Source organism: Taudactylus pleione, unplaced genomic scaffold (genome assembly GCF_031769625.1).
Source record: "Taudactylus pleione unplaced genomic scaffold, aTauple2 ptg000377l, whole genome shotgun sequence".
NCBI classification, from domain to species: Eukaryota; Metazoa; Chordata; class Amphibia; order Anura; family Myobatrachidae; genus Taudactylus; species Taudactylus pleione.
The window spans coordinates 4,654,055-4,675,417 of record NW_028284778.1 but is presented as its reverse complement, the minus strand read 5'-3'; the positions used below and the strand labels follow the sequence as shown (position 1 = coordinate 4,675,417).

Genomic DNA, 21,363 nt, shown 5'->3' with positions numbered 1-21,363 from the left:
GGGCCTTCCAACCTATATATCTGTCTGTTATTACCCAGTTTTGTTCTATTAATGTTTACAATTGCAAAGCGCAACGGAATAGCGCAACGGAATATGCTGCGCTATATAAGAAACTGTTAATAAATAAAATAAATAAATAAATGTCAAGATGTCCAAGCAAATAGGTCATAGGGGACATATGAACTTTGCTTGGACATCTTGACTGTTATTACACTGGTGACCTCCTTGAATAGACGGTGGATTCCAGACTCCACTGTCCTACCATATCATGTTGTCACCTATTATACCAGGGACAGTCTTTGTTTTAAAGTATGCCCTGCATGTAAGTAGAGTACGCATCATCTCACAAATTTCTTCTCATCTGAACTCCCCTATTTGTGAAGTGGATTTTTTGTGATTACATAGGGTGGGAGGATAAAGATACCTAGATGTGAATACCTCAATATATTGACTTGTGAGTTTGGGTACGTGAACATCAAGACGATATTTGGACTGTTATACCACCACATCATTAGATTGACACATGATTGAAAGAACTGTCTATAATACTATATTATTATTAAGGATTTTTTCCTGTTTTCCTGTTTTATGTGTTTTTTACATATGTACAACATGGAGACCATAAGAAACTTCTGAATCCTATATAAAGGGAACCATTGTCAGAAAGGATCCATTTTCTGAAATATACTACAAGGATTGAGTATCTCCTATTTTCTTATATTGCCATATATTGGCTGTGTTTATATCCAGCACCACCTTGTGGCATAATATTTTATTTTTGTGTTGATTGATAAGGGTTCAGTGAGACCCAATTTCTGTGCCACACAAGGGGCTGCAGGTTTTGTGCACCTACTATATAGCAATTGTTTCTATATATCCTAGATATGGTATCTTATATTTATAAAGCAACAATGTAGTACACAAGGTAGCGGAATAACAATTGTGGCTGTTGGTGGGGATACATGTATATGGATACAACAATTGTACTAGTTCCTGGCACCGGGCAGTTAGTGGATACAGTTACTGTTCTAGTTCATGGCACCGGGCAATTAGTGTTCTAGTTCCTGGCACCGGGCAGTTAGTGGACACAGTTACTGTGCTAGTTCCTGGCTCCTTGCAGTTGGTGATTAGTTACTGTGCTAGTTCCTGGCACCGGGCAGTTAGTGGATACAGTTACTGTGCTAGTTCCTGGCACTAGGCAGTTGGTGATTACAGTTTGCTGTGCTAGTTCCTGGCTCTGTGCAGTTGGTGGATACAGTTTCTGTGCTAATTCCGGGCACCAGGCAGTTGGTGGATACAGTTACTGTGCTAGTTCCTGGCACCGGGCAGTTGGTGGATACAGTTGCTGTGCTAGTTCCTGGCTCTGTGCAGTTGGTGGATACAGTTGCTGTGCTAGTTCCTGGCTTCGGGCAGTTGTTGACCATTTTGTACAATGAATATAGGTCAAGGCCTGACCTCCGCCTCCAATAAGCTTGTGAAAAATTTGAATCCTTTTGCGGGAGTGTAGGAACCCCTGCAGCCCCCTACTAAATCAGAAAGGGCCTTGTGAAGACATATTTTTCACCCATTTTGCAGTGCAAAATCTACATTTCAAATGTGAACGTAATACAAGTCTGCATCCATTTCCTAGCATAATCCGCAAAAGTTTGAATCCCTCGCAGACACATCTTGACCCACCGAGCCATGGCCCCACACTTTTGTGTCTTTTTACATGATTCCCAGTATCGGTTTACAGAAATAATTATATGAATCTACAATTACAGTGTATGACACAACATAATGTATTAGTGCCCCAGGTCCCATATCATGTCTCTTGCACATTGCTGGAATAATAGATTACTCAGAACCCTATTTAACAACAGCATTATCAGTTATCAGTGTGGAGAATTATACGTATATGGAATAGAAAAAGGAAACAGCAATAAGTTTCACACAAGAGCAATGTCAATATAGCATTGAGTATTCAGTCTGTAAAAATATTTATGACTATTTTAAATTTCCATTAATCTCAGCTATCATTATACTGTATGTAGTACTGCTGCACCCCTGTTTCAGCTATTTAATAGCTCATGGGCATTGGTTTTCCCCTGTGTTTTTTTTTTTTTTCCGTTAAGAACTTTAACTGAACTCAGAACACGAAAATGTTTTCTCTCTTGCGTGGCATCTCCGATGTTCAAGGAGACGCGATTTCCGTGTAAAACATTCCCCACACTCGGAGCACGGAAAGGACTTTGCGCTTGTGTGTGTTTTCTGATGCGATACAAGATGCGATTTCCGTGTAAAACATTTCCCACACTCAGAGCACAGGAAGGGTCTCTCCCCTTTGTGAGTCCTCTGATGTTCTACAAGATGGGATTTGTAGGCAAAACATTTCCCACACTCGGAACAAGGAAACGGCTTCTCTCCCGTGTGAGTCCTCTGATGTGTAACCAGATGCGAGTTATAGGCAAAACATTTACCGCACTCGGGGCACGGAAATGATTTTGCACCCCGGTGATGCCTCTGATGTTCGACAAGATGTGTTTTATATGGAAATAATATGCCACACTCAGAGCATGGAAATGGCTTCTCCCCATTGTGAGTTTTCTGGTGTTCAACCAGATGCGTTTTCCGTGTAAAACATTTCCCACACACAGAGCATGAAAAGGGCTTCTCCCCGGAGTGACTTCTCTGATGTTCCACAAGGTGCGATTTATAGGTGAACCATTTGCCACATTGAGGGCACTGAAATGGCTTCTCCCCGGTGTGAGTTCGCTGATGTGCCACAAGATGGGACTTCCTGGTGAAATATTTCCCGCACTCAGAGCATGAAAATGACTTTGCGCCGGTGTGAGTCCGCTGATGCGCCACGAGGTAAGATTTTCTTGTGAAATATTTGCCGCACTCGGTGCATGGAAACGGCTTATCTCCTGTGTGAGTTCTCTCGTGTTCAACCAGATGTGATTTCCTTGTACAATATTTCCCACACTCTGAGCAGTTGAAGGTTTTCTCACCTGTGTGAAGTCTCTGATGTTCAACGAGACCGGCTTTCCGCGTAAAACATTTCCCACACTCGGAGCATGGAAACGGCTTCTCGCCTGTCTGACTTAACTGCTGTGTAGCAAGATGGGAATTATACGTGAAATATTTACCGTAATCAGAATAGGAATGTATCGTGTCGCCTGCATGAGCTGAACCGTGTGGAACCGTATCTGGATTATCAGGAGAACATTCGCCATGATTGGAGGAACCAGGTGATATATTTGCACTGTGAAGTGCTGGATGTATATTTAGGGCAATGGGGTTTTCTCTTCGGGGATCTCTAGTGATGTTATCTTCTATTTGATAATCGGGAGACACAATGCGATGCCTCCCTGAGGTATTCCTGCTTTTGTGTCCACCTGCTGGAAATAAATGTATGGAAACAGACTTCTTTTTACAATCAGGAGAACATTTTCAGAATATTAGTAAGTTGCAGAAGTTCAGGTGTTTAATTTCAGTTTTCAAATGTTTAAAACAAAGGGGAAAATGTAACATGGTGCGAAATTCAAGCCATATTAAACTCGCTGGAACACGCGACAAGTTTTTGGACTTAATAGGCTGTGATTAATAAGCTACGGATATAAATCTTCTGCGATTGCCATCTTGTTTGCACAAGCTAAATACATGGGCCCTTTCTGACAGAAACCATTGCATGCATTGGGAGAAAGATGTCCAGCGAGTTTGACCACATTAACCCTTTATAAACCATGTTTGTACATATGTAACTTTGAGAGCTTCAATTGCTGAGGAGCATTCAAAAAACATGAATTAAGGCCCAGATTTATCAAAGATTGGAGAGAGATAAAGTACCATCCAAAAAGTTCCTGAAATTTTACAGGCTGTTATTTTAAAAAATGTAATTCAAAAGCGGATTGGTTGGTACTTTATCTCTCTACAATATTTGATAAATCTAGGCCATAGGCTGTTGTGCAATTTAAAAAATATTTTTTTGAATATTCCATTTTAATTTTATTAAACATTAAAATGTACGATCACTTTTTTTCTTTTTTTATTTGCTACAAACCGTAAAGAAAACACTTTATTTTTAAAAATGTGACAGAAATATAACATTACACTACATTTACCAAATTACATACAAAAATTTAACCTTTTATTCAGCCATTTTATTTTATTCAGGACATTATTAAGGACAGCACTTTACACGAAGAATGGTTGTACAACTATATTGAAAATGTATTTAAAATAAAATTATTAACATAAAAAAAATAACTGTTTTTTTTATAGTGTAATAATGACTTGTGGGCTGGTTTCTTTAGTCTTTGAATGTGTTTAAATAGGCCACTAATGAGAGCTAATAGGGCTTAAATATCAGTTGCCATCAATCTCGCTGGCCTGAGGACTGTCTATTGTTTTGCGATTTATTCTGGCGAGTTTATGGCGAGCTTACAACTGGCTGCTTATTAAACCCGGCCAGTTGTATGTTTAACATTAGAACTATCTAAAGCATGTGTAGTGTTGCAGTGGTTGATGCTAGATTTGGGCAAGTTAGCATGTACCTACATTCTATTACTCGCACTCTATTACATTTTCCCCAAAATCACAACTAAACAGTGTCCTCATACACCTAGCCTCCATACGCCACGCGGCACAAGATGCCTGGCGAGAGTGACCTGCGCCAAGCGGTTTGCTATCTTTTTTTGCATTTTTTCCGCTCAAATGTGCGTCTAAAGATGGGTACACATTAGACAACTGCCAATGGTGCCGATGAACGATATAGCGGTCGATACACACTGCACAATCCGGTGATCGACCGTTCGATAGGTCGTTCACCGGCACTATTGTACTTGTTGGTGTCGGCAGCCGGATCGCTCAATCGTCCATGCATGCACGACCGACGTAACGGCCCAGATGTCAGGCAACGGGGGCGCGCATAGTGGGTAGACACTAGACGATGTGCCCGATATGTTGGCCCGATCCACAGGATAGTCCTGACATATCGCCTAGTGTATACCCGGTATAAAAGTCACACTTTACTGTGACAAAACCGCTTCATGAGTCTGCACTGATTAATTTGATATACAACACTTGTATATCTGTGTGCGCCTGAGCCTAAATCTGTACAGCGAAACTTGGCGTGGAGAAAAGCTGCACATCATAGCAGGTTGTATACAGAGTCTGGCTCAGTCGCACACAGATATAAAAGTGTAATATCAAATTAATCAGGGCAGTCTTGTGAAGCCGTTTTGTCACATCGACGTTGCTACTAAAACGTACATTCGCGCATAAATGCGAAAAAGAAAATTGGTGTATGTATAGTCGCACGGGGTCTGGCGCGATTGCGGCAATAATGTATGAAGACACATCTGTATAAATGTACAAAGGGCAAATCGGATTAGTTTAACAGATAAAACAATGGCTATTATTATAACACTACCACAATACCAAGCAGATGGCATAGCCACAATGTCCATCAGGACACTGCCCTCACAAGCAGTGTAGACATGGGCTACATCAGAAGCACTTCTTAGCTGGGTGGACATATAGGTTGAAGCTTTGGCGTGGGTAAGCACTGAATGAGAAAGACACCAGCAGGACAGAGCAAAGTAGAAAATATCAGCACAGAATGATGATGGCACCGGTCACAAGAGAGCATCAGGACAGAGGACAGACATGGTGCTGCATGCAGACAGTCAATAGCAGAAAGTGGAAGAATAATTAGGGCAGAGCAGGACAAGGATGAAGATCCACAGATGAAGAACAACAGAGAACTAAGCACAGAGATTGCAGGAGAGCTAATGAGCAATGATGTGTGTGTGTTGAGATCTAAGGGTCGGAAGAAGCACTGACAATGTTAATTATTACAGTGCAATTAATCAAACACGCATAACATTACACAATGAAGATAATGCCACATATGGTGCACAGAGAGCATCATGGCTAATGTCACAGGGGATCCTATCCCATTGTCCAGTGGTGGAATCACTATGGTGATTTCTCTTGCACTGATGTATGAGATACACCAGAGAGTGTGGGGAGGAGACTGGTCAGATCTCTGGGCTGGTAACACACAGTGACATGATGTGAGGGGGAGAGCAGGAGTATAATAGGGACTGATGGCTCTCTGGTGTATGAGATACACCAGAGAGTGTGGGGAGAAGACTGGTCAGATCTCTGGGCTGGTAACACACAGTGACATGATGTGATGGGGAGAGCAGGAGTATAATAGGGGCTGATGGGTCCTGATGTATGAGATACACCAGAGAGTGTGGGGAGGAGACTGGTCAGATCTCTGGGCTGGTAACACACAGTGACATGATGTGAGGGGGAGAGCAGGAGTATAATATGGGCTGATGGTTCCTGATGTATGAGATACACCAGAGAGTGTGGGGAGGAGACTGGTCAGATCTCTGGGCTGGTAACACACAGTGACATGATGTGAGGGGGAGAGCAGGAGTATAATATGGGCTGATGGTTCCTGATGTATGAGATACACCAGAGAGTGTGGGGAGAAGACTGGTCAGATCTCTGGGCTGGTAACACACAGTGACATGATGTGATGGGGAGAGCAGGAGTATAATAGGGGCTGATGGCTCCTGATGTATGAGATACACCAGAGAGTGTGTGGAGGAGACTGGTCAGATCTCTCGGCTGGTAACACACAGTGACATGATGTGAGGGGGAGAGCAGGAGTATAATAGGGGCTGATGGCTCCTGATGTATGAGATACACCAGAGAGTGTGGGGAGGAGACTGGTCAGATCTCTGGGCTGGTAACACACAGTGACATGATGTGAGGGGGAGAGCAGGAGTATAATAGGGACTGATGGCTCTCTGGTGTATGAGATACACCAGAGAGTGTGGGGAGAAGACTGGTCAGATCTCTGGGCTGGTAACACACAGTGACATGATGTGATGGGGAGAGCAGGAGTATAATAGGGGCTGATGGGTCCTGATGTATGAGATACACCAGAGAGTGTGGGGAGGAGACTGGTCAGATCTCTGGGCTGGTAACACACAGTGACATGATGTGAGGGGGAGAGCAGGAGTATAATATGGGCTGATGGTTCCTGATGTATGAGATACACCAGAGAGTGTGGGGAGGAGACTGGTCAGATCTCTGGGCTGGTAACACACAGTGACATGATGTGAGGGGGAGAGCAGGAGTATAATATGGGCTGATGGTTCCTGATGTATGAGATACACCAGAGAGTGTGGGGAGAAGACTGGTCAGATCTCTGGGCTGGTAACACACAGTGACATGATGTGATGGGGAGAGCAGGAGTATAATAGGGGCTGATGGGTCCTGATGTATGAGATACACCAGAGAGTGTGGGGAGGAGACTGGTCAGATCTCTGGGCTGGTAACACACAGTGACATGATGTGAGGGGGAGAGCAGGAGTATAATATGGGCTGATGGTTCCTGATGTATGAGATACACCAGAGAGTGTGGGGAGGAGACTGGTCAGATCTCTGGGCTGGTAACACACAGTGACATGATGTGAGGGGGAGAGCAGGAGTATAATAGGGACTGATGGCTCTCTGGTGTATGAGATACACCAGAGAGTGTGGGGAGAAGACTGGTCAGATCTCTGGGCTGGTAACACACAGTGACATGATGTGATGGGGAGAGCAGGAGTATAATAGGGGCTGATGGGTCCTGATGTATGAGATACACCAGAGAGTGTGGGGAGGAGACTGGTCAGATCTCTGGGCTGGTAACACACAGTGACATGATGTGAGGGGGAGAGCAGGAGTATAATATGGGCTGATGGTTCCTGATGTATGAGATACACCAGAGAGTGTGGGGAGGAGACTGGTCAGATCTCTGGGCTGGTAACACACAATGACATGATGTGAGGGGGAGAGCAGGAGTATAATAGGGGCTGATGGCTCCTGATGTATGAGATACACCAGAGAGTGTGGGGAGGAGACTGGTCAGATCTCTGGGCTGGTAACACACAGTGACATGATGTGAGGGGGAGAGCAGGAGTCTAATAGGGTCTAATGGCTCCTGATGTATGAGATACACCAGAGAGTGTGGGGAGGAGACTGGTCAGATCTCTGGGCTGGTAACACACAGTGACATAATGTGAGGAAAAGAGCAGGAGTATAATAGAGGCTGATGGCTCCTGATGTATGAGATACACCAGAGAGTGTGGGGAGGAGACTGCTCAGATCTCTGGGCTGGTAACACACAGTGACATGATGTGAGGGGGAGAGCAGGAGTATAATAGGGGCTGATGGCTCCTGATGTATAAGATACACCAGAGAGTGTGGGGAGGAGACTGGTTAGATCTCTGGGCTGGTAACACACAGTGACATGATGTGAGGGAGAGAGCAGGAGTCTCCACTGAGCAGATACATTGTCCTCATTAGTCTGTACTGACAATGGAGGGTGCAGAATAAGATCCTTCTGTAGTAACTGAACAAGGAGAATTTGTGATTCTTTTAATTTCTGTAATAAGTGTTACTCACCCTTAATGAGATCTGTAGGGATTTCCTCCTCCTTATACTGTTGATCCTCTTCCACATACGTCTCTTCTTCTCCCTCTATATATTCTACCTTAATTATAGTCAAATCTTCAGCCTAAATAACCCACAAAACAATAACACTTTAAAAATGTCTGAATTCATTTAATAATTTATATTTTAAACAGTAGAATATCAGTATACAAAACACACACAAGTTACTTTGGTATATTGGTGAGACCCTATATCCCACCTACCTGATCCTCCTGTGGGGTCCTGTGATTCTCCTCTGTACAATGCTGGGAATACAGAGGACGGGGACATCTCTCTGGGGTATCTCTGTTACTGGCTCTATCTGTAGGAGACACACAGTGACATTGCTTACATTGTATATATGTGATTATCATAGGACGTGTATACATTAACATATGCCACCCAAACAATGATAGGGAAAGCAGCAGTGACTCCCAATTCTGAATTTACTAAGTATATAAAGAGGCAACTCTAATATGTACAGCAACACCCAGATTGGATTAATGGGAAATTTCAATTCAAATAATTTCTTCCAATAGTTAGTAAATAGGTGTGAGACAATGACAGCCCTGGGAAGGACTCGCCTAGACAGTAACAAAATACCACCATATACAGTATTCAATTATACATATAAAAACAAAATATTGCAGTCTCTGGCGCTTTCTACGGTGATCACATAAATGTCTTCCTCTGGCAGACATGTAAGAAAATAAATCATGTACCATAGTATAGTGGATTGTAGAACCATGTAAGGACACCACTTGTGACACTGCACACACGGATCCTTATGAAAGCGAAAAGATGACATCATCAAAGAAGAGGGAATAGGTGCAGTTCCCTTTTCCCCCAAAAATAGGATGCGTAAAACCTTCTGTTCCTGGGAGGACCCCTTTGGGTAGATGCTCACAGCAGGACTTGTCTTGAATTCATATAGTGATTGCTCTCACAGTCCACACCAATGAGTTTCTGGATCATTAATTGGAAATCTATATATAGTGTAAAATATAGCCCCTGGTAGGCATCGGTCTGTGTGTTCGGGCTAATCTCGAGAACCACTGGATGGATTTTGATGCAGTTGTCACTATTCTATAGAGCATTTGTTGAGGAAGGTTTAGGTGTATGAGACATTAATGTATGACAAAAGGGAGCAAAGCAGTGACGATTTTAGTGAAGTCAATGTAAAAACGGACGTCCCAGCGCTTTCTTGGTGTGCAACGCCTAAACCGTTAAAGATATATCACAATGATGGACTTTATTATATACCGTGTAAAGATTGATACGTATTATCGGGTTTCACCTGAAACATTATTGTAAGCCCTGTTTACCAATACAAAATTTCAATTTGACCCTTTTTTAACCGATCCTATTTCATTTATGTGAAAAAAAGATTCTTTAATTTCAAACGAGTCCAATTCCCGGTAAGAGTCTGCTTTGGCACGGCAACAAATACACCACATGGACAGACACTTTATGTGGCCGGAGGTGACCTAAGAGGAGATTGTTTTCTCATGGACAACTTTGCGTGGCCCTTTCACGTGTCACGTCAGAATTAAATCTTTTTGTGTTGACGTCAGGAGAAAAAACAACCAATGTCGTCTACAAGGAAATCTTATACGACCTTGGTTGAAAAAAAAAGACTATCGCCGTAAATTGAAAATTGCGCCCGAGCAAAGCCGGGGCGGGTCGCTAGCTATCCTTATAATATTGAATACATGCCTGCGAGAGGAAGTTAGAGAAGACTGATAGATTTGTGATCACCATAGAAAGCGCCAGAGACTGCCACATACTCCAACAGTGTTCATTTTAGGACCTTTCCAAAACATTTATGGTACAAAGTTATTTCTAGGGTCCCCACGTGTCCAGCATTGTGGAAAGGCAGAAGAGAACATTTTGGTCAGTACCATAGGAATGTGGAACATGAGTCAGCTTAACCCACCTTACTATTGATGGAGGCACTGTGTAATAAGAAGAACATCTCATAAGACATTTGTTACCAGAAAAAGCCTCTCCAAATACATTTCCTCACTGTCTAAAGTGTAATGGTGCATACACACGGTACGATCAGTCAGCGATAACGATATCACTGACTGATCGTCCTGCACCTTCCCGGAGTGCTAGATGACCGATAACGATCATCCAGTACACCAACAACGACGGCCAACGATTGGATGATCGATATCGATCATCCAGCACACCATCAACGAGGGCCAACGACCCACGATCAACGATCACGTGTCCATATAGTAACCTGGTCGATGTTGACCAGGTTGGCCTGCGTGCACGGGCGATTTATATCGTTATCGTCCATAGGATGTCCGCGCATCGCAGGTCGTTGGTGGGTTAGAAAGGACCAAAAAATGCACGATATGAACGAAAACGATATGATCGATATCGTTCATATCGTGTATTTTAAATCGTCCCACACGGTACCACCACCAACTTGAAAGATATCTATCAGTGAAGTCATCCTGCCACATCTCTGAACAGGCAAAAGTTGACAATATCGTGCAAGTTGGCCTACATGTACGGACGATCATAGGTATCGTGATCGTACATGCGGGAACGCACATCGTTGGACGTTCACTGCATAAAAATTAACGATATATCGTTGAATGATATTCATATCGTTCATAGATATCTTACCGTGTGTATGCAGCTTAACACAATCTGGCAAGGCATCAGCAGAAGTTGTAGAAGAGCTCTTGTCTCCAGTCACATTTCGTGTTCATTCTATCACCCTGCACCTGGCACAACCTGTGCAGTTCCTCTTTCCATAAGAGTTCTGGTCTGTATATCAGCTAGAAGCACCAGAGCAGAGAACGACACCCCAAGCAGGAAAGAGGAACTGCACGGGTTGAGACAGTGCAGGGTGCTAGAACGAACAGTACACATTATAGCCATCAGGGAGTTGCAGGCAAATGCTGAAGACGATACAGTCTCAGTAGGAGTAGGTGGTGTATACTATAAAGTTAGGAGAGGTCACACGACTTCTGTGTGCCCAAGAAATTCACTGACTGACTGGAACAAATTAAGTACATATTGGTGAACACACAGGATACACGAGAAGCTGGGCGAGTAATGATAAAAGTTTGAGGCTTTTAATGTTCGTCAGCTTTTAAAAAGCGTCCAATTCCTGCAAGAGGTTTGGGATAGAGATGACCGGCCAAGTAATAGGGAAAGGGCGGTCATGTGCAATAGCTGCAGCCTAATGCTGGGCAGAGGGGAATGTGATCCCTGTCATCTTTGGGTTGTCTCTAACTTTCAAAAATAAGCCATTTCTATAGAAGAATGGGCTTCTGGGTAACTCAATACATTACCCCCCTCGGATATTAGATTTGGTTTTGTACCAACACGAAGTATCAAATGACAGTCTGCCTGTATCATTGCTGTTTGGAGTCCCCTGTACAGGATACAACATTCTGGTCATCGGGTGATGTGCCACAGAGGCACTCCAGCAACCAAAAGAAAGATCGAGAGAGAGAATGGGCAGCCTAGCCTGGTACCAGGCTGTCATTCACCCACAATAGCAATGGGAGGTTGTGACCTCTGCAGTGACCTATTTGAAAAGGTAAAGACATTTCCCACTTGTCTTAGTGGCCTCCAAGAAAGCCCGGTCTAAGGTCAAAGGACGGTTCCCCAGTGAGTAGAAAGCAATGTGGCAAGAAGGCCCTGGAAGTTAATCATGAAGATTAGGCCAAGTGCCTTAGAGATGGTCACAATTGTTTATGTAAAGGGAAGAAATTTCAAATGATCTAAGTGAAAGATGCGCATGGGGTTCAGAATGGTCGCCACCAACTCTGCAGGCCAGGATACAGGATTAAAGCACCAATCACAGCTGTGAGATCCGCCTAACTCGGTCTTTGTAGTGGCCATCTCATTCTACAGGGGGGTTACAGATGCTGAAATGCAAGAGAACAAGGATCCATTGATTTATGAGAAGAGGGAACATTATCTTTCTACTTCAGGGTCCATAGGGGTCCACAGGGTTGACCTTGTGGGAATAGGTTGGGAACCAAATCCGGGCACCACGTAGTTAAAGCTTTCAGCTCCCAGGATGCACTGGGTCCACTCTCCCTATAACCCCACCCCCAAGCCAGAGGCACCTCAGTTTAAGTTGGTGCCCGGCCGGAGTCGGGTCACCGTTATTGCAGGGGGGGCTGATTAGCAGCCCCTACGCTTTATTTAATTTTTTTTTAAGACAAAGTTTTTATTTTTTTACTTTGAACTTTCTAGAGCGGCAGCGTCGGACTGTCCATGGGACGTCCAAGCTGCCGCTCCGTCACCCCGCCGGCGCTGAGACGCCAGTACAGATCTGGGGATCTCAGCGGGACCCTAGAGTCTGTACTAGCCGGACTCTGCGGGTGCCCAGGACTGCTGCCGGATCCACGGGGAGCAGGTAAGGTCGCGGGTCACCGCTTGCGGTAATCCGTGCATTGGAAATGCAGTCCTGTGCGGCGGGCCCCCCATACCCCGTGTGTCCACTAGACCACCAGGGACTTAGCGTTCGGCGCTGGGAGCCGGCGTCCCGGGGGTTAATAGCTGGCCAGGGGAGGAAGCCTTCCCTGTTGTAGCGGCTCCTCCCCTCAGCTCAGCGTGCCTTTCAGTGTCTAAAGTCTGGCGTCGCTGAGCTGCTTCCTCTGCGGGCCGCGCTGCTTCTGAGGTCTCTAGCGGCCATTTTTTCTGATGGTGCAGCAGCAGATCTCCGGAGATGGCGCTTGGTCCAGTCCCCCTGCGTACCTCACCAATAGGTGAGTGTACACAGCGCTATAGCCTTCCCAGACACTGAATCTGGGCAGTTGAATGTAGCGACATAGGCCCTGATTCAGAGCCGGACGCTCTGACCAGAGCGCTCGCTCTGAATCAGGGCCCACCTCCATTAAAATGGAGCGTCTTCCTGGACGCTCGTATAGCTGTGGGTCACCACCCACAGCATATACGAGCGTCCAACAAGATGGTCGCGATGGTCTTGACCATCGGACTTGCGAGTGAAACCCTGTGGTCAGGGTTTCTCAACCGCAAGCCCTGGAGTGATTTTGGCTTTATCAGAGCCAAAATTACTCCCACTGACATCACTAGTGATGTCAGTGGGGCCGGCTTCAGACGGTAGGCGTTCCCATGGGAACGCCTCCGTCTGGCAGGCACGCTCCCGGCACGCCCACCAAAGGGGGCATGCTGTCAGTCACCATCGACAGCACGCCCCCTTTGGTGAGACACTCCGAGCGAAGGAAAGTCCTTCGCTCGCCGGGTCTCGTGCATGCGCACGACGGAGCTCCCTCCGTCGTGCGCATGCGCAGTGGGGAACATCGACCCACTTGCGAGCGTACTGCCACTCGCGAGTGGGTCTGAATGACCCCCATAGTGCAGTATATTATGTCATGCTTATGTATGTATATATATATGTCTGCATTGTATGTGACTTATGCTAGTGCTGACTGTCTGTACTTTATTCTTTCACCTGTCAGTGTTTATCTATCCCTTTTCTTTACAATCTGCCCTAATACAACTGTACTTAGGGTGGTTCTGAGACCTCACATATATATACTTGTTAATATTTGTGAGGTTTGTCACATACTGTTGCGTGCTGCACGTTGCCATATTTTAGGTGGAACTGTGTTTTGCATACGCTGAAAATGGGTCCCTGCAGCTAATCTTAGCATCAGTCAGGACCAGTATGGCGCTGCTTGATATTTCCGCCAAGAGGGTTGGTCAGATATGTCTGACCAGGAGATAGAGCGTTATACTGCACCCATTTTTGCTATCCTGCAAGTCATGTGCTGCAGGTGTTAGTGCGGAGGATTTGACTCATAAAGGGTTATGTATGCGGCGCCATCTGGTGCCAGGCCCCTTCCATGACCCCCTTGGGCGGTTTGTTTCTCGGGATCCTCTCAATTGCGGATCGCCGGCCGGGCCCCATGGTTGTAACTCACTTGGGGTTACTTCACCATACTGCCCTTTTCATCTCAGGGTATCTCGCAGTTTCTTGCACTCTACCCCTGTGACACAGACTATCGCTCCTTGCAGGTGTTTTTCACAGTACATGAATTCCCCCTGGTGCCACAACAGTCTGCCATTTCCCTTGCAGGGATTACCACAATAGCCACCTTAGGTGGATGTCGTTTTCTACGAAACACAATTTGGCGTGGTATACGCCATGTGGTTACTTCCCAGTTGGCTCTGCCGTGAATTGGATGCTATTTAAAGTATTATTATCCCTGCTTTAGGGCTGGTAGCAGGTCCATTCTGGTTAGGGAGAATGTCGACCTGTACCTGTCTCATACACCCTCAGTCTAACGTGCCTTCGGGTTCCCTGTTTCTGACTAGCGGGTGGATCGTATGGCGGGACTCTGGCTGTCGCCAGGTACGAGGCATCACAACAGCGATTTGGCCTCCTGTCCCAAATTCCCTGAGGGTAATCACGAGTCTGAATACAGACATTACTATGCCTCCCATTCGTAGGTGGTAACTCTCTGCCTGAAATCAGTATACTCGCTTTCAGGGGTTGTTACCCGTCCTACCATGGCTATAGCATGGTCGGTTAATACTATTGCATACTGGACTGATGCATTTGTAATGTTTTTTTCCCCTCCAACACGTCTGGGGTTCACATGTCTTTGGTCGCTCACATAATATATGCAGTTGTCTTATGTGGAAATACCTACATTGGATACCAGTCTCCTAACTTTCAGAGTTCCGGCTGCGACTGTATCCGCCGTAATACCCTATGGCTGCGCTCTGGGATTGCAGAGGTGCAGATACCATCTATGGGGAAGATCTTGTTTGGTCTTGACCTTGACAAGATTGTAGTAACATTGGCAGTATTACTAACGACAAGTTTACCGCCTTCAGCTACTCCCACTACTAGGCCTCAGACTAAATCTGTTCAGTCTTTTGACCCTCGGGGTCAGCCTAAAGGTCAGTCTTTTCTTCGGCTGTCAGCCTCCACGAGGTCCCGCCATACCTGGTACCGAGCAGATTTGGACATCCAGACGCCCTGCTTCTAAACTGGAGGAGGAACTTTCAGCCTGACGCGTCAGGTTTTTCATCTGGGGGATCCCAGAGTGAGATACCGGTTTTCTCAGTTCGCCCAGTGCTGGTGTCAAGTCACCACAATTGCTGGGGTAAGAGTTGAAGTCTCTCACGGCTTTCCTTCAGACCGAACAAGGCCTTACAGGTCCAGAAAGCTATACGGTCCTTGCGTTAAGCAGGGGTAATTATACCAGCCCCGCTATCTCAGCGAGGGGCTGGTTATTCTGCTTTCTGGTGCAGAGGCCGTATGGTTCTCATTGGCCTATCCTCTATCGGAAATCCCTGAACCAAGTCCTAAAGGTGCCTAGGTTCAGGAGGGTACCCCTACGTTCCATCATCCAAGCTATGGATCCTGGGGGTTTTATGGTGTTGCTGTCTCTTCAGCGATAGCTCAGGGTTGCTGTGCCACAGCAACTCTTCCAGTTTTCAGGTTCTGCCCTTTGGACTGTCCACAGCTCCACCGGGGTTTGTCAGATTTATGGCTTTTATAACGGTCTTCCTGTTCAGGGTATCCGACTGCTCCTGTATCCGGACGTCCTACTGTTCTTTACAGAATCACCGCAGTTCTTTGAAGCCATTTCAGTTATCCATTACTTCCCTTCACTAGCAGGAAGGGTTAATCAACTGGGAAAAAAAAAAGTCCTCCCTGAATTCCTCACAGGATATGGTTAGTCTGGGAGCCCTGCTGGATTCTCAGAATCGGAGTATCTTTTCTGATATCAGACAAGATCTCCACTGTTTTATCTACGGGTGCGCTGACGTTTCCACAGTTGACAACTGTCTATACACTCTGTCATGTGGGTTCTGGAATCCAGGGTGTCTACCTTCAAAAGGGTGGTATATGCTCAGGTCCATTCCAGGCCTTTGCAAAGCCTTACCCTTTCCAGATGGAAATCAATCGGATCACTGTTTAGAGATGTTCTCTCCGGAGATGTGTATGTCTCTATCTGGGTGGTATGGCCATCTCATCTAGGTTAGTCCTTCCTACAGACGCCAGTCTCTGAGGTGCTATGGCCGGTCCGCACTTCTTTCGGGGCTGTTGGATGTCTGTCGCTTCCGCCCTGCCCATTAACTTGTTGGAACTTTAGACTGTCTTGGGTTCTCACTCTGGCCTAACACAGGCTTCATGGTGAACCTCGAACGGTCAGTCCAACAGTGTCACGACGGTGGCTTACTTCTAGAAGACACTGGTCGTTGGGTGGCAGTGACGGGAGTGTCACGCATTCTGACATAGTCCGAGAGTTTCCTCTCGACCATCTCTGCAGCGTCCATTCCGGGAGTTCTCCATTGAGAAGCAGACTTCCTTAGCCGTCATGACGTGCATTCCGGGGACTGGTCTCTTTTCCTTGAAAAGGTTTCAACTCCTAGTAAGCAGAGGGGGCATCCCAGGGGGGTCCTCATGGCTTTTCTGACTCTATCACACACTACCGGTGTTAGAGTCCAGCTCTTGAGATACTGAAGCAATCTTCGGTGACGCTTTGTTAGTGAAGTGGTCCTTCCACTTTGTTTACCTGTTTCCTCCGGTCTCCCTTCTTCCTCAAGGTCTTTGGAAGTGTTTCAATCGAGTCGGAGATGTTTTACTGCTGGTGGCTCCTGATTGCCCCAGATGTCAGGGGTACTTGGATTTTCGGAGTCTCCCCATAGATACTCCATTCCTGATGCTTCACTATCCGGACCTGTTGTCTCAGGGTCCTTGTTTTGCCCTGGACCTGGATCGTTTGTCTTTGACTGCGTCCCTACGGTGGTCCAACGGCTTCCCTGGCTTTGTCATCATTGAGATGATTAGAGCACATAGATCAGCTTTTGCTGGGACCTACCACAGGCAGGAATAATTCTTATGGTATCGTACCTGTCCCTACGATCCTCCGGTGTTCAGGATTTCCAGATATTCTGGCATTCCTTCCAGCTGGCTTGGGTCTCACCCTCCGCCTGGACTTCCTCCATTTGTCCACTCTAGGGGCTCCTTGGGAGTTAGTAGTGGTTCTTCGTTCCCTCCGGGGACAGTCAATGGAACCACTGGTTGTGATAGCCATTACATGGTCTATTGCTTAGGCTCTCTCTCTTATGGAGTTCATATCCGCCAGAAGAGTGTTGGAATTGGGAGCGTTCTCATGTGGCTCCCTCTTCTGGATGGCATCATGTCAGGGTGTGAGTTGCACTCGCCCTGTGTTTCTTCCTAAAGTGGTTTTTAGGTTCCATATTAATCTGGAACTTATGGTACAGCCATTCAGTCTCCAGTCCTCTCGGCTGGTGTGGTCTCATTGACTGTGGTCCGGCCTCTTCGGATCCGTTCAAGTTCCTTAGGGAAATCGGACTCCTTATTTGTGGTCTGAGATTTCTGGTTTTCACAGGAAAGGCTGCCCGGCCTATAACCAGTTGTTGGCTGGATGGCTTCGTATGTCTTCCTCAGGGGCCTACCCATGGGTAGGCCTTTCTGTTGTTGATGCTTGTTTTTCTCAGGCCGTGTACCCCTCGTGGGCGGCTCGCTGTAGAGCCTCGGCTGTTCTGCCTTACTAGGTGGCCACATGGTCTTCTGTCCACACCTTTTTAAGGTTCTAGGTATTGGTTTCCTTTGCCTCTCAGGATGCTTCCTTTTGGGCGACGGATTCTCCTCTCAGCACAGGAGCGTCCCCACCCTTAGTTGAACTGCTTTGGGACATCCCCAAGGTCAACCCCGTGGACCCCCTATAGACCCTGAAGTAGAAAACAAGAGATATGGTAAGAACTTACCTTTGTTACCTCTGTTTCTACGAAGTCCATAGGGTCCACAGGGCGCCCGCCCTGACGCACCTGGCTTCATATGGGCTGTGTGACTGGTCACCGGTTTCCCGTCTCCTTCTCTGTGAGTATGGTTCTTGAGTGTTCCAGTCTTCTCTCTCTCTTTCTTTCCTCCTCCGGCCTTTGGCTACTTACAAACTGAGGTGCCTCAGGCTTGGGGGTGGGGTTATAGGGAGAGTGGACCCAGTGCATCCTGGGAGCTGAAAACTTTAACTGCGTGGTGCCCGGATTTGGATCCCAACCTATACCCCCAAGGTCAACCCTGTGGACCCTATGGACTTCGTAGAAACAGAGATAACAAAGGTAAGTTCTTACCATATCTCTTGTTTTAAGTCTCCCTTAATCCCACCTATTGCGTTCGCTAACTAAAGGTGATCAGAAACGTCTACATTAGGAGCATTAATCGTCTTTTTGAAAGCGACAGTTTATCTTGATAGAAAACAAGCAAACATAGGTGTAGAGGTCCTCCTCCAAGCCATATGAATAATCAGTACACAGTACCAATGCCATTGGTAAAGAAAGATTTGAAGATGAGAAGCCTCTGGCGTTCTTCCCCGGTTCAAGTTTGTTCTGCTGGAAAGAAACCTCCAGTCCCTGGGGTTTCAGAGGAATTCACCAATATCGTCTTAAGCAGGAGAATGTTTGTGGGCTGTGAGATGTTATTTCCCCCTTACTAGCTCTGCCCATGACCTGTGATCAACCTGGGAACTCACAAGAGAACGGGCGATGTATCTGTAGTGCATCGGCGGGTGTGTACAGGCGTCGTCGTTCACAGGCATATCACATCTGCTCTGCAGCACAGCAGATGTCGATATATCTTGCAGATATATCAGCACATCTGGCTGTGTGCATGGGCGACCTGTCGACCACCAGTACACCTGCTGCAGGGGACCCTGGTGACTTGCATCCCAACTGGGCTGGTCAAATGTAAATGCTAGCGCAGACACATTGTGATGTCGCTTGTGAGAAAGTGTGGGGAGGAGACTGGTCTGATCAGACCATGGAGCTTCCACTATAAGCATTTAAATAGTCTCTGGGTAAGTCTCCAAACTATTAAAGGATGCTCTGTATTGACATCAAAGTCCAGGTCCTGTAATAACTATGTGGATGCCTTGGAAGATAATGAATCTCACAACTTAAATAACCATCTCCTGTAGGGTATTGTAAAACCAGAGCACCAGTATACACAGTAGGTAATGAGCTGTAATATTACACACTATCAGGTGTATTCAATATGGGAGCGAAAACATCGTTTTTGCGTTAATATCGGAGGTATGACGTCATTATCGTTGGTTTTACTTTTACACCGTATTCAATTTCAAAGACTTATCGCAGTTTTGAAAAGCCTTTGATAAAACACGGGGATAACTTTTCACCATTGAATAGGTGTCGAAAAAAAGTGCAGAATTGGGGTTTAGGGGTGGAGGCTTAAAAAAAATAGCCTGCACCCCTGGGAATGACATTTAAAAAAGAACTGTGTCAAAAAAAAAAATAGGGACACCCCAAAAAATGAATTCAAAAATTGGGGTGAAAAAAAAAAAAAAAAAAATGGGAAAAAATTGTTTAACAATAGGGAAATAGGTTCAGGGCTATTCTGCAAGTATGCAGCAGGTGTTTTCTAGAATAGATTTATAGCGGCAGGTGCACAATTGCAAGATTTTTAAAAACTTTTTTTAGGGACTTAAAAATATGCTAGTACCCATTTTCATGTACCCCAAATTTGATGGGACCACTTACGAAAAAAATAACCTAAGTGCTCTTCTGCATCACTTCTTCAATGTTGGGAAAAAAACACGGGGGTACCCATAGTGATCCCCCATGTTTTTACAACTTTAGGGGGGTCAATTTTTTAAAGGAAAAATTCGTAACTTTCCGCAAATCCAACTTCGGAGGTTCCCGTTTTCGTTAATTTTATATTGAATACGGGGATAAGCGGGAGCGCGCACGATACTTTAACGCAGGTAAAAACTCCGATATGAAACGTTAACTTCAACAGTGAAGTTAACGTTTCATATTGAATACCTTTCTGTGAGTACAGCGCTACTGCTGTTACCCACCTGCTTGTCACTAGAAGCTCAGCTTGAACTTGCTGACCACTGATCCCCTAACTATGCATAGCCGGGAGCTTGTGATCGCCGTCTCTCTCTTCACTTCTGGCTACTTCCCCGGGGACATAACTGTTACCAGGCAGCCCTACTGCTGCATGTACCCCTTCCTGTAACTATTATTCCTTCCAGTAAGAGTCAATTGTTGCTAGGCAACCCTTATACATATAGCTCTATCTACTCCTCCCAGTTGTGTACTCCTGTCCCAATTTATGCAGGGAACTATGTCTATAATAATAAAGATGGCTTTATAATATCCCCTGTATTGGTGCTGCTATCCTCTGTGTGGGTGCCAGGTACAACTACTCACTGTCACCTTTGCGCTGGTGATTAAATCAGCTTACAGTCACCTCAGCGCTACACTGCCTTCTCTCAGCGCTGCTCCTCTTGGCAGCGCTGCTGCTGGGATGTCCAACTGGGAGCTGCTGCCGACTGCTCTGCTTACCGCTACTGCAAGCCCCACCTCCTGGCAAACTGTAGCTGACTCCTGCTCCACGACGCCGGCAGTCTCACTGCCACCATTGGCCTCCAGTCTGAGCCAGCTGCCTCCTCTCACAGGGAACGCCCCGATCAATGCGGGTCCCTCTGCTCCTCCCCGCCGCCGGGACCACCTCCCGCGCCGCCGCATCTCCAGCAAGACGCGGTGAGTGCCGCTGTCCCTCCTGCTTCCCCAGCTCCGCCTGGGCTCCCTCTCTGGCTCTGCCCCCCTGCGCCTGGCAGCTCATCGCTGCTCACTAGCTGCCCAGGTCACAGGAGGGCGGGCACTGGAGGGAGGGAACAGCAGACTGACTCCCACTCTGCTGGCAGCTCCTTTTATCTGTCTCTCTGTCCCTGTCCCTCTTTTCCTGACAGGAACCCAATCACTCCCAGCCATATCACTCCGCCCACTTCTTCTCCTGTGCATGTGCCCCCCCACACACTGTGCACGTCCCCACCACAGGAAAAAAAAAGTACCACATAAATTTATATG

At 46.2% G+C, this 21,363-nt stretch overlaps 1 protein-coding gene across 1 annotated transcript in view; it reads right to left on the bottom strand.

The window, feature by feature from the left end:
• Window positions 1–739: 739 nt before the first annotated feature.
• Window positions 740–21,363, bottom strand: part of LOC148508058 (uncharacterized) — a 30,531-nt gene continuing 9,907 nt past the window's right edge. The window contains exons 5-7 of the mRNA XM_088445228.1: window positions 8,709–8,806; window positions 8,458–8,569; window positions 740–3,383 (exon numbers count right to left, since the gene is read on the bottom strand). Coding sequence (XP_088301354.1) covers window positions 2,119–3,383; window positions 8,458–8,569; window positions 8,709–8,806 — 1,475 coding nt within the window. The 3' untranslated portion in view covers window positions 740–2,118. The remainder of the gene's footprint in view (window positions 3,384–8,457; window positions 8,570–8,708; window positions 8,807–21,363) is intronic.